Source organism: Quercus lobata, chromosome 5 (assembly GCF_001633185.2).
Source record: "Quercus lobata isolate SW786 chromosome 5, ValleyOak3.0 Primary Assembly, whole genome shotgun sequence".
In the NCBI taxonomy this organism is placed as follows: domain Eukaryota; kingdom Viridiplantae; phylum Streptophyta; class Magnoliopsida; order Fagales; family Fagaceae; genus Quercus; species Quercus lobata.
Genome location: NC_044908.1, coordinates 23,326,248 through 23,340,674, shown reverse-complemented (window position 1 = coordinate 23,340,674; position 14,427 = coordinate 23,326,248). Strand labels below are relative to the sequence as shown.

The 14,427-nt window shown below is 30.4% G+C and overlaps 1 protein-coding gene across 1 annotated transcript; it reads right to left on the bottom strand.

Moving 5' to 3' along the window:
• Nucleotides 1-532: 532 nt before the first annotated feature.
• LOC115992056 lies at nucleotides 533-5,575 on the bottom strand. Its single transcript, XM_031116098.1, has 6 exons — nucleotides 5,195-5,575; nucleotides 4,897-5,029; nucleotides 3,532-3,635; nucleotides 2,369-2,517; nucleotides 2,103-2,239; nucleotides 533-1,662 (listed from the first exon to the last, which is right to left on the bottom strand). The coding sequence occupies exons 1-6, from the start codon at nucleotides 5,233-5,235 to the stop codon at nucleotides 568-570; spliced, it is 1,659 nt and encodes a 552-aa protein (XP_030971958.1). The 5' UTR covers nucleotides 5,236-5,575; the 3' UTR covers nucleotides 533-567.
• Nucleotides 5,576-14,427: the final 8,852 nt, after the last annotated feature.

Sequence of the window (14,427 nt, the reverse complement as noted above, 5' to 3'; positions counted from 1 at the left end):
TTGCAACTTGAGGGATATGTTTGAAGCCTCGTGAAAATTGGCATAAAAATAGCAATATGAATCTTAACTCGTGTTGAATTTGTACATATGCAGATCCAAAATATAATTTACATATAATAACATGTAACAAATGTTAACTCTTTAAGTTACTTCATGTAAAAATGACTTCAATCAAACGAACAGAAGAAAGCTCCCAAGCAACATATATAGAGACACTGGAAACAACATACATTTCTACAGGTCCTCAAAAATAGACAAACCCCTCAATGGATGTGTAAAATGTAACGAATTCTCTGTGAGAATAGGCTCTATGCAAAAAATAATAAAGAAAAAGAATGGGATGGGGAACTGCTTTTAGTTTTTAATGCAGACCAAGCCGCATACTCATTACAAATTTAGTAGCGTGCCCATTCGTTGGTTGTAACAGAAGACAGAAAAAACTTTGCTATAGATTCCTGAGTAGTATACAATTGAAGAAACCCATATAATGAACACTTCCAAGACAGAAACAACTCTTTTTTTTTTTCTTTTCTTTTTTTTTCTTTTTTTTTTTTCTTTTTTAAATTTTTATCTAATATTTGCAAGCCGAGCAGCTAATTCATCATAGTCGGGCAGATTAGGATGAACATGCTGACCCACGTTCAGCATCTCCGGTTGTAAGGAAGTGGCTCGAACATGCCTTTTTGTTGCCCCAGTTGAAGTTGTTGGTTCCACTCTTGCAGGTCCAATATCCAAATCAGATTTCATTCTGTTCCACTTATATCCACCATGATCAACATCACTTTGTCGGGAAGGAGGAGGTTTCAGATATATCTTTTTCTTGCCTGATTCATCAGGTGACTTCTTTTTACTGAAATGCATCAAAAGATCATCTACATTCGTATCCTCCTCATCCCTTGGAGCACTATCATCTGAATGAATGGTTCGCAAGCTTCTTCTAGCATCTTCTTGTTTTGTTCCCCTTGAATCCAACGTTGTAACGCCATCAATTTCTGAACTTCCAACATTACTGCGACCTGGTGGTGGTTTCAAGTTTCTGCTCCTAACTGATCTTGGTTTTGGTTTATCTTCAACCACTGGATGATCAATATGTTGAGCTGCTTCCTTGTCAATATGGCCCTTTAATTTTGTAGGTTCCTCTGAGCTGCTTTCATCTTTTTCATATTTTGTTTTGAGGTAAGGTGGAGTGGTATATTTGTAGTAAAATGGCCTCTTATCGTCTACTTCGTCTTTAGAGACACTTCCAACTAAACTTGAAGACTTTTTTAGGCCACCTTGGGATAACTCGGTAGTTATCTTATCTTCACTAATTGTAGGCATCCCATGTCTATCACCAGTGACATCCTTTATTCCACGAGAATTAAGGTCTCTGTCATTCCTTTTTGTAATAGAACCCCTCCCATTGCTCAGTCTGTTTGTAGAATCCTGATTGTTTTTTTCTGGGACTGCATCATCCTTGTTTTTCTGCCATTTGTCATCATCAGTGACATCCTTTCTTCCACGAAAATTAAGGTCTTTGTCATTTCTTTTTGTAATAGATCCCCTCCCATTGCTCAGTCTGTTTTCAGAATCCTGATTGTTTTTTTCTGGGACTGTGTCATCCTTGTTTTTCTGCCATTTTTCATCATCAGTATTGCTTAAAGAACCATGTCTGCGATGCTCCTGCAAAAAGTCATACAAGGTAAAAATAGTAATCAGCACTATAAGGAGAGCTCAACATGCAACCACAATTACCTAATTGTTATGAGTAGGGACTAAATAGGCAGGATCTGGGGGAAGTTTTGAAATCTTAGTGGATCCAAGCTTGCATTGCATATCAAAAGGAAAAGCATTAAGGGCCTGAACTTCAGCACCCTGAGGTTATATTGTTATACAAAAATTCTAACGTAAAGTAGGGCCTGATGCAGAGATTGGAGGAGCACGCTTACTTCATAGATAGTATAGTAGGCTTCTATTTTGTCCAAGACCTCTCCTATCCTGCCTTTTAAAAGGTAAAAATATTTCATTTCGTCCCCCCAATATCCACATTGTTTTCATTTCCCTACCGGTATGTATGATAAATAAATTTGGAGGCAATTATAGCAATAGAGAGTGAAACTTACTTGTTTTGGTATAGAAGTATACAGTTTCGGTTCCAAAGCCTTGATATCCCAATTTATAGAGAATTCTTGTGCTAGGTCTTGCAGCAACTGAAGCTTCATCTCTTTTGTAGGAGCCTTTGCCTTTAACCTCTCAACAACTGATTAAGCAAAAAACATTAGTTGGGTCCGTGTCACAAACTAAGATATTCCCCAAACTGAGAAGTATATTTGTATTCGGACTCTAAGCTATGATAATATAGATGAACAATTAAATTGAACCTATAAACTTACCTCTTTATTTGTATAAGATTCAAGTGAACTTCCATATCTCTCAGTAAAAATAGTTCTGAGTTCACGGAGTTCTGGCAAATCAGAGAATCTTGCTGCGGCATAGATCAAAGATGATATAGCTTCCTTGCATTCCTCAGGACACTCGCTATATAAAGGATAAAATAAAATAAAAAGTTATAGGCAAAGATATGTGAATTTCATAGTCTTAGTTGAAAACAGTTAAATTTAATAAGAAGGTAAAAGTTTTTTTTTTTAAGTCTCATTTAACTCCAAACGGATATGTAAACACAAATCAACACATATTGAAGACTAAAGCTTTAAATTAGCTCTAAAGCATTGATATCTAGCTCTCAAAGATTAGTTCTTAACCTCCTATGACTATATCCAAAAGGCCAACTGAGTCTCTATCCTCTCAAATCTGAAATTTGTTATCTATATGACAGATATTAGGACTCTTCTTTAGGCCTCAAAGAAATAAGGTGAGATGTATGAGTAGCATACAAACACCAAATGAAAGATCTTAATCTGTGGACTTCATTAATTAGGAGGTAGCTCAATCCATATTAAGATTTTTATTTATAATTTCAGTGCAGCAAGCTTAAGTGAACAAGAAACAAAACCCAAATAAGATGTTCTGGTAAATCTATTAGTTGAGAGAGAGAGAGAGAGAGAGAGAGAGAGAGAACAGGATGCAGCTTATACAAGTAGAAGCTTGGATGAATTTGAGCAAAATTTAAAATAAAAAATATAACATAATGAGCCTCCTGAATACATGATAACATAGTATCTGGCTATCTGCATACTTATTTAAAATCAGAGACAAAATAAGTAAGATCAGTCCAAGTACTTTTATTCTTAGATGGTAATTTTTCTTATATACAGGATAGGCAGGTATTTTCTTTTTTGTTTAGCTCTGAATTTACTTCTCTAGTTTCTTTTTTTCTTTTTCTTTTTCAATTGGGTTAAATATATTTCCTTCAAATATTTCAGTAAGATCAAAAGAAATTCCATGGAAATATGCATTTTTATTGAAGTCTAATCCTCATATCCAGCGAGATAGAGAACTGGAGAGAAAAAGGGAGATTGCATAGCTACTTGATGCAAGCATGCCATTTGATAGAGCACATAATATCAGTATTGGTTGTGCAGCCATATGTACCTCTGTTTATTCATGGCAGAGACATGACTGTAGATGCACCCACGGAAATTTTCAATGAGTTCATAACAGGTTGTCATGTTTTGCTCAACTAGAAGCCCTTCAGCCTGCACATCATTTACTCAGAGTTAGAGGTGTGTCTGGGTGTGTGCATTTCCATATGTTATATATACAAAACTAGGATTTTTAGCCATGTTATTGCTCTAGTTTTGAGTTCAAGTATGTTTAATCTCTTTTCATTATTATACACAGACATATAATCATTTATCAGTCATATTATAGAATGAAGAAACTAAACTGCATTGGGGTGAAGCCAAAATTATATGTCTTGGTGTGCAAGCACTAAAGCATATAATTTTGGCTTCAATCCGATGGTTCGAACCATAGGGATCATTTAGTTCAAAGACAACATATTCATGCATATCCGTATGATGTGAAAAGCAAAGCAAGTGATCCCAATTCAGCCTCCACTTCCACCCTTCGTTTTTTCCACCAGTGAGGGAAAAGAGCAAACAACTAGAAATAAAGAAAGGCACAAAGAAGAAATATACAAAACACTGTTTTTGTAGGCCTGCTGCCTTGCAACTGTTCCTACTAAAATGATTATAGCTCTCCTAAAAGCTCTGAAGATTTATCAACTTTTAAGAACTCTATCTGGAGCAAATTCTGTGTGTCTCATTTAAAAAAAAAAAAAAAAAATTGAGAAAGCAATTTCTTCCTAAGACTTCAATACAGTTCATGCTTAAGACATGGGATATATGGGCAGGAGGGAACACATGCATGGTCTATCAAGTGCAATGGGAAGAATTTGTGGAGACATTGTGAAAATGACAAAAATTGGGTCCCACAAAAAGAAAATTTTGAAGAACAATGCCCATGAAAATATATTTATGTAGAATTTGATGTCACGCATTTTCATACATATGTACTCTGAGCTGGACACAGGAAATCATAAAAGAATTTCCCAGAATCGTGAGGCTATTAAAATCAATAGATAAAAAATGCAACTTTATCCCAAATCCCAATAGAAGCAAACAATTTCAAGATTCCAACACCGAAAGAAATATGATAAACTAAAAACAAAACAAAAAAGGACAAAAATTGATCATAAATTAATAACAATAACGTGGTATCCATAATCTATCACCTCCTGATTATCATATCCATCTAGCAGAAATGCTGGAACAGATACATTAGGCAAGTAAACAGAACCTCCTTAACCCAAAATTATGAAAAGGACTTAAAAAAAAAAAAAACAAAAACAGAAACGAAAACAAAAACCAATCAAGGCCACAAGATCATTGAAAATGATGGAAAAAACAAATATTGGATTTCATACAGGGAAAAACAAATAATGCTGAAACTTACCCTGCCATAGGCATTGATGTCAAGGTTATTCCTAAGAAGGTCAACTATATCACTCTTCAAATATTTCTGCACAGCATTTCTCTTCTTCTTTATCCCCTCTAGCCGAACCTTCAAAAGCTTCAAATTTGATTTGCTATACCAAAAGAAAGAAAAAAAAAATCAGAAATGAAAATCAAAATAGCTTAAGATAAAACATACCCAAAACCAAAAATCTAAAAATATAAAAAATGAAACAAATGTCCAAAATTTACATAAACAACAAGAAAACAAAGCAAACAATATTGGGTTTTTGTCGAACCATTTGTTGTAGAATTTTGGCTTTAGTAATCCGTCTAGCATGTTGGTTTTCTCTCCAAGAAAACCAAAGTGGGCAGAAAAGGAAAGGAGATGATGGGGTTTATATAGAAAAGAGAAAGGCTGTGAAAGTGGTTTATACCAAATGCAAAAGTTAAGGTAAAGAACCAACTGCGAAAATGGGTTTTAGCCTTTCATGTCATATGGCAAGAATCTGCGTTTCAAGAAACCCAGAAGAAAAGCAATGGATTGGAAGTGCTTCACAAAGGGAGGGAGAGAATAAGAAACAAACAGAGACAAAGGGTCACCGAATTTGAGGGACAGAAACCTATGTATCTACTTATTTCTATATACGTAACATTGTCTATGTAAGAGAGAGAGATAGAGAGAGAGAGAGAGGAGAGGAATGGTCAAGCAGAATCTTTAATAATTGTTGTAACTGGAAGCTCTAAAGTGAATGAAAGCTGGGCATAGAGAGAGAGAGAGATGCCACGTCGGACACTGGGCATGTTCTCTGACTCTCCCGCTAAAATTAGTTTGGCACGGTTTTTTTCCAACTATACATGGGGTCGTTAATAGTAAAGGGAATTACCATCATATCCTCCACCCTAGCACTTTCTTTGAATTCAAAATAGGAATTATCACTTTCTTTCTTTTTTTTTGAGATAAGAATTATCACTTGCTTTACTCTGTTTTTGAAAGCAAGATAGGACTTCATGAAATCAATTGCTGTGTGCGAATCAGTGAGGGAATGGATATATTTTAAGTTTTTAACCAAACAAATGCGATACACCGAGGTGAGGACAATTTATAGAAGAGAAAAGCTAATGGATAAGAGTATTAGTTTAGGAAACATTTTTAGAAAATTTTAATGAAAAAAAAATTAGTCTTTTAATAATTTTTATATTTCTTATAAAAATGATATCAACACTTTACTAAAATAAGTTATTAACAGATGTTTTAAGAATACCGGTTAACCAAACCCTTTATATGTGAAGCCTTATTGCCCTTGTAGCTTTGTGTAATGAACAAAAAAAGAAAAAAAAATCAATCACATTTTAAGTAATTAAAATCAATAAATTCTGTAATGAACAAAAAAAAAGGAAGGAAAATTGTATTTATTAAAACCTAACATTTTTTATTAAATTTTTTTAGACATGCCTTCTATTTTTGTTTTTTGATGCATTCATAGAAGATAGAACAACCAATATTTAGATTTTATTTCATCAAAAAAAAAAATTATTTAAACTTTAGGGTTGAAAACTTAGGGAGGGGTGATGTAGTAAAATATATTTTGGGGTAGGAAATTGATAACATGTTGAGACATTGAACCCATCCGTGCACTTTAATTACATATTAAGCATTAGAGTTGGATTTATGCTGTAAGAATAATCAAATTGCATGAAATTGGAGGAGTGTAGGCTAAGCTTTCTTAGCACTAATAACACGTATTGACAATCCTAGAATAGTTAGTTGAGCTCATCTAAGAATATATAGCTATTGAATCGTCTTAGCCGACTTTTTGATGTAAACATTAAGCATTCATTTCTTTAAATAATAGATTTTGTTATTTTGTTAATAAAATAATTTCAAAGATGCGAAACAATTGGCTCAATTAAAAAATATCTCCCACATATTGTGTCCTCTAACAGTTAAGGCAGTTAGACCTAATGGTTTGAAATTAGTTATATTTGCATAGAAATTATTCAACCAATATGACCTTTGAATATTTCTACTAATATATTCAGCTAGCTAATATGACCTTTAATAATATCTAAAAATCCAGCTCAATAAAAAAAATTAGAAATTAATTTGCTAAGAATATTATTCCCAAAACCCTAATGATTTTTTTTTTCTTTGCCAACCGATGGGTCATGGGTGCAAAATATTTAGAAAGAAGGAAAAAAGAAAAGGAAAAAGGAAAGAGAAATTGCTTTTTTATTTTTCTTTGCACATTTAATGGTAATAACATACTTTACCAGATCGAATGAGAAAAATTAAAAGAAATAAAAGGATAATTGAAAAAAAAAAAAGAAAAAGAAAAAAGAGAGAGATAATAGGAGTTTATCTAGAAAATTATCCAATTAATTAAGTTCCTTAATTTTTGAGATAAGAAGACAAAACGTGTAGCTTCCCGTTAATAGCTGGCCTGGCGTCACGGGCCTGTATGGAAATTTTCAATTATGTCAAGAATGTCTTGCCACAGATGTAAAAACAAGTTGGACTTTATAGTTTATACTTGTTTCTTACGTGCTGAATCAATTCGGTGCAAACTTGCCAAATGGAAAAATTGTTCCACAATCCAAGTAATAAACCTTGACTGAAAGTCAAGGGCCAAGGCAGTCTTAATATATTTTATATATTTTTTTGATAATCTAATATATTTTATATATGTTAACAAAAGATAAGTGATTTTCTCAGAAAAGATAAGTGATTACTTATAAGTCCACGATTTTTTTTACCTATCATTGAATTACTTTTTTACTCATCAATAACAACTGTAATAACCTGACACTTAATATTTGCCGTGAAAGTGTTATGAAAATGTTGTAAATATTAGCATTTCTCTATATTAAATCCTAAAAAAGGTGAACCCTAGGTGAAATATATGATTTTTTTTTTTTTAACTAATGAATTAAATTCTACTAAGACTTACAATCCTTAATATATACACCAAGTAAAATTTGCTTCTTGAGGTGAATGACAATTTATTTTTTGCTACAATAAGTGGGGGCAGCTTTTGAATATTGACAGGGTTTTAGTCTCCTTTTAGAAAGGATATAGATAGAAAGTGTTCAACAGAACAAAGGTGAAGACTTGGAATGGAATCCATTAACATGAGGAAAAGGGGTCTGTCAATTTGACAATTTCACCTCTAGGTTCTAGCCTTATTGAGTGTGAATAATTACATACATGAGGGGTATGTTTGTTTCATTAACGTTGCATGTAGGGAAATATGAAGAAACATATTTCAGAAAGTTAATGAGTTCAACATTACTACTAAAAAAAAAAAAAAAAAAGACAAGTTAAAAAGTATTGATTCTGGTTCAAATTTCACATTTTTCCCAATTATTTATGTAATAAAAAAGAATTTTTTATTATATAATAATAAGATTCAAGCAATAGTTTAGTAGTAATACTCATATGCTGTATTATACAAAAAGCATGTGATTAAAATCCTATTTCTCACTCCCTTATTGTTTACTCATCTCAAAAAAAAAAAAAAAAAAAAAAAAAAAATCTTTTTTGTTGATGCCGTGGATGACAAATGATTTGATTAATAGAATCATAACTTATAAGTCCACAATTTTTTTTACCAATCATTGAATTATCTTTTTACCTCATCAATAACAACTGTAATATCCTGACACTTAATATTTGTTGTGAAAATGTTGTAAACATTAGCATTTCTCTTTATTAAATACTAAAAAAGGTGAACCCTAAGTGAAATATATAATTTTTTTTTTTTTTACTAATGAATTAAATTCTACTAAGACTTACAATTCTTAATATATACACCCATAGTTGTCAGTATTGTACGATACGTATCATATCGTATACAATAAGTTTTGTATTGTAAGTGCTCATAAATCGTCCGATACATAGATGCGTATCGTATGAATCGTATTGTATTGGTGAATCATACGTATCGTACGATACATAGAAATGTGGGTTTAAAATGAGTTTTTTTGGTTAAAATTTGTGGTTTTATTTGATTTAAACAAGTTTTTTTTTTTTTTTTTTTTTTTTTGAGAAACAAACACACACACACACAAGGGAGAGGGAGAGGGGTTCTAACACAAAGGCACACCACAACTCCATTCAAAAGCCATGATACCTTTGTTGATAGACTTTGTTAACACAAAATTATTGGAAAACTTAATTGAGTCTAATGAAATAGCAAGTCCATGAGGTTTTTTTCCTCCATTCTCTTTCTCCTACAAAATTTAGACTATACTCATAACACTCACTTTCATATATGCAAATTTATTTTCTATGCTATTAATAATGTATTAAATGAAAATATAATTATTTTTTATTTTGTTATTATTATTTTGAGTCTAAAAAGCTAGAATTTCAAGAAAAAATTATTAGAATAAAAAAACCAAAAAAAGAAGAAGAAGTAAATGTTCATAATAATAAAGAAAATGTCTATGAAAAAATAATTTTTCAAGATACTGAACATGATGATAACATTGACTTAGATGGAGTTGATTAGCCAAGATGATGAAAATATATTATTATTTTGGTTCATATATCATGTATTACTTCTAAATTTAATCAATTTGAATATGCATGTTATAAACATAAGTTAATTTGATTTATTTAGTTAGCTTTGTTAAATTTTATTACATAAGTAATGATTAAATTGGTCATTAGTTGAATATATTTTGAATTTATAATGAATATACCTTTTATAAATGTATATCTATAATTATTTTATAATTTTATTAGGTGTTTGTGTATCTTACGATACACGATACAGAAAAATAAAAAATCGATTCACGATATGATTCACGATTTGATAACTATGTATACACCCAGTAAAATTTGCTTCTTGAAGTGAATGACAAATTTTTTTTTTTTTGCTACAATAAGTGGGGACAGCTTTTGAATATTGACAGGGTTTTAGTCTCCTTTTAGAAAGGATATAGATAGAAAGTGTTCAACAAAGTTGAAGAATTGGAATGGAATCCATTAACATGAGGAAAGGGATCTGTAAATTTGACAATTTCACCTCTAGGTTCTAGCCTTATTGAGTGTGAATAATTACATACATGAGGGGTATGTTTGTTTCATTAACATTGAATGTACTATTTATGGGAAGTACGAAGAAACATATTTCAGAAAATGAGTTCAACATTACTACTAAAAAAAAAATTAGAATTAAAAAAACAAGTTAAAAAGTATTGATTTAATATGTGGTTCGAATTTCACATTTTCCCAATTATTTGTGTAATAAAAAAAGAGATTTTATTTATTTATTTTATATATAATAATAAGATTCAAGTGATAGTTTAGTAGTAATGCTTATATGTTATATTGTTTAAAAAGCATGTAATTGAAATCCTACTATTTGCCCGTCTCAAACAAAATAAAAATAAATAAATAGCAATTCTTTTTGTTGATGCCGTGGATGACAAATGATTTGATTAATAGAATCATACATTAAAAAAAAAATTGCAATAATTCAATCTCTCTCTCTCTCTCTCTCTTTTTTTTGTTAATTCTTCTTTGGAAATTGGAATGTTTAGAGGGACACAAAAATTATTTAGAATCGTGAGGGTGTATAAGTAATTTCAGGGTGAGCTACCTGGTACGAGGATGAAGAATATGTCCAGAAGTTTTTCTTTTCCATTATCTTTGCGTCTATTCTAGGCAGGAAGACATCATCATATCCATGTGTCTATCACTATAAAGGTTGCGTGAGTTAAGAGAAAGCGAGTCAAGCTGCCTTGTGACTCGGTTGAAACATGGCTTACTAGAACACAGCTGTGAGAATATATATATTTTATACACACTGTCCCTACACTGTTCCTATTTTATAACCCAAACCCATTTTTGTTTGACATATGATTTATTTTATTCTACATACAATCGTTTGTCACAAGTCACAATTGAAGCCAAATATCTTGTAACTAAATTAACATCTTCCCACATACAAAATACTTAAGGATGGAGAGGGAGAAAAATTCGAGTTACGGGATTAACGGTATATTGTGTAACTATCTCAATAAAATAAAAAATAAAAAATAAAAAATTTATTTTTCACATGGATCCATTATTCATAATTAACTAGCGATGTGATGATATTTTTAAAGTCTACTTTTTTTTTGTTTTTTGTTTTTTTTTTTTTTTTTTGAGAATGTTTTCTTTACTTGGTTGCCAAGTTTTACGGTTTTTTTTTTTTTTTTTGTTGGATCATTATCTTTTATTTCTATATAAAATATAAAGAAAATGCCAGTTGTTCTAGTAGAGGAAAATGTACTTTTGGGCTTGATTCGAGGCTTTATGGCTCGTTAGGTCGCCATAAAACAAGGCCATTTCACAAGAATCATGGAAAGAAAATAATGCGTGGCTTACTTTAAGGGTTACAAAAAGTCAATTTCCCTTTGATGCTTATTCTTTTTAGAATGGAAACATTTTCATTGTTTTGTAAATTGTAATCATAGCACAGATTTTGTACAGTAAGTTTTATGTGGTTATATCATGTGTTAACTAATGCATTAATTGATTATATGACTGATGAAATAATGCAAATTTACAAAAATATAATTAAGTTGTAACTACGGAAACATTCAACACAGATTACATAGTGAGTGATGATAATGTGATTCAACTTATGTGAGTGAGGTGGTCATCTTAACTTTTGTGTCGAGTATTACAAATAAGTTATTTGATATTAAAATTATATTAGACATGTAGAGTAAAATTAAACAACAATTAAAAATTAAGTAAAATTCAATATGTATTCTGATTACACTTCAATTTTAATAAATATAATCAATCATATAGTTACCAATTCTAAAGGCAGTACTGAATATCCTCTTACGATAAGGAATATTTTTTATTTTTGACAAAAGAAAGTAGTCTACATACAATGCCTACTTTGATAATTGCATAAAATTTCGTTATACTGAGAATTTATCACATATTATGGCCTGGCGATCATTATCTTGAAAAGTTGCAAATTAAACATGATAATTATGGAAACTATAGATGAAATTTTAGGGAGCATGTTTATTACTTACATGCATGCTTATTGTCAGGCCTTTAAGCTAAAGTCTTTATTTTTGGATAGATTTGAGCTAAAGTCTTATTCAGTCATTTCGAACTTGTCCAAATTAGGTTGATTCTAGAATGGTTTAACTAAACTTAATTGAGAACATGGATCCTGTTTTGATTATATCTGTATCATCAAATATGAGAAAATTTGGGTATAGAGCTTTGAAATTAATAATTGATACTTTGATAGTTATTTAGAAATACTTTACGAAATATATATATATATATATATATATATATATATATATGTAACACCTCCCAAGTACAGATTGTACTAGATTTTGCTACCAAGTTTAGGAGGTGTTATCTAAAGTTTGAACAAAAGGGTCTTCCGTAAATAATGGCATAGATAGTAACACAATTTTATATAATGCATGTAGTAACATGTGGGTATTTATTAAGAAGGAAAGTATATATGAGAATTGAAATAGTAATAAACAACTTCTAAAATAAAAGATAAGCATATTTTGTTTATTGAAACTTTGAAATAAAATAAAGTCGTGTTGGTGGTCTTAATTTCTTATTATTTTCTCCAGCATTAAGGTTTTTTTCTTTTTTTTTTTGAGAAAGATCTTCAGCATTAAGGTTGAGGTAAGTCACTAAATAAATTGTATATACGGCACATTCGAACATGGAATCCAATGGACTCATGAATTTGATAAGCTATAATTATCGAGGTTGTTGTGACTAATGATCAGTAATCACTGACCAACTATATTTGGTCATGTGCGGTTAGGTGGGCTCATTAGTTTGAAGTCTTTGGAGTTTGGACCCGCAAATCACGTTCCCTAACATTATATTTACACCTAAACAATTATGTAGGACAAACAAACCTTATCAACAGAATGATTTGCAATTTTTTTTTTTTTTTTTTTATTATAAAGTTTCGACTTGTAGAGTCCATTTCTGATGATCGTTCTCTTTATTATCAAAATAAAATATCAATCAGTTTTTACTATAGACAAGAATTGAACCCAAAATCTCTTATTTAATTATTAGAAACTTTACTAGTTGAGTTAATTGGAATCCACTGACTTGCAATTCTCTTTTAAGTGATGAATTTCTATAAAAAAATTTTATAGCTTATTTTGTTTACTTTGTCAAAATATATAGCAAATGGTTGACTCCTAAGTTTTATTGGTCTAAAAATGCTAAAGTAAATGAGCAATGCATGTGTTATAAAATGCAACAGTACAGACCAATTGACCAATTGACCAAGCAAATTCCATCTAAAAAGAAGTGGATTTTGGGTGTGTGATAAAGACAGACAAAAATCAAGTTCTTTGCAAAATGGTAATCATATTATCAACTACCAATGGATATTGTGGGGGGTATATACTATATAGTGTTTTGAGAGCTTGGAGAAAATTTGTTTTGTAGAGAGAGTAGAGTGACAAGTAAAGCAGAGATTATATTATACCTAATAAAAGTGGACTTTGTGGCAACATGTAAGAGAAATGAAATGTTGATTAGCAAAAAAAAAAAAAAAAAAAAAAAAGAAGAGAAATGAAATGTTGAAGTCAGGTAATAAGAGACCTAGTGCTTGGAAGTTTATACTTTAATTTATTAGAAAACATAGACTTTCTTAATAGAAGCTGGCAGTGAGTTGGTCTTGAACTAAAGGGAAAACAATCTCTATCAGGAGCCGCTGGAAATGATTAAATTAATTAAAAGAGTTCATCAAATGAGTTGCTATTTGCTAATGAATCATACTTATGTTTTGCTTTTGTACTTGGGTACGTACCTATCAGACTCTGAAGGCAACTTGTGAATGAAGTAGTCGTATTGTTTTCTTCAAAAATGTTAAAACTATTATTAATTTTATTATAATAGTTTACAAATTGAAATGATAAACGTGAACGTGTAATCAATTAATGTCACAATAAAAATTTAATAAATAAAATTTTTTGAAATATATAATTTAATTTGTGCTTAAAATTAAGTTAACACATAGTATTCGTATATATATATATATATATATATATAAACTAATAGTATTGCTAGAAATATTCTTATTTTTTTAAATTGTGTTTTAGATTATAAAATAGGGAACTACTATGACAAATCAGTGAATCACACCAACCATTCCTCGATATAAATATTTGTGCTATATATTCATCATTAATCAGTGATGAAACTACAAACTTTTATTCTTTTAGAGGGCAAGATTAGATTGTAAAAAGGAAAATTACAATGAAATTTAACACGTTAAGAGAGATTGCGCGAGAAATAAAAAAACCAATTCATTGATTTGGTTTTAAATAAATTTTCAAAATAAATCAGCTCAATTTTGAAGTAGATTTATATTTCGTATTTAATTTATATATTTATTTGAAGTACATATATCTTAATAAGATTTTAACACCCATGAATTTCAACGAATGAAAATCACAGTATATTCTTAGTGTCCTACTTAGTTTATGTTTAATTAATTATGGTATGATATGTGTT

Coding starts and splice junctions, on each gene's coding strand:
- LOC115992056 (XM_031116098.1), bottom strand. CDS start 5,235: ATGCTAGACGGATTACTAAAGCCAAAATTCTACAACAAATG. Junction 5,030..5,194: donor CCAAAATTCTACAACAAATG/GTTCGACAAAAA, acceptor CTTTTGGTATAG/CAAATCAAATTTGAAGCTTT. Junction 3,636..4,896: donor ACATCAATGCCTATGGCAGG/GTAAGTTTCAGC, acceptor AATGATGTGCAG/GCTGAAGGGCTTCTAGTTGA.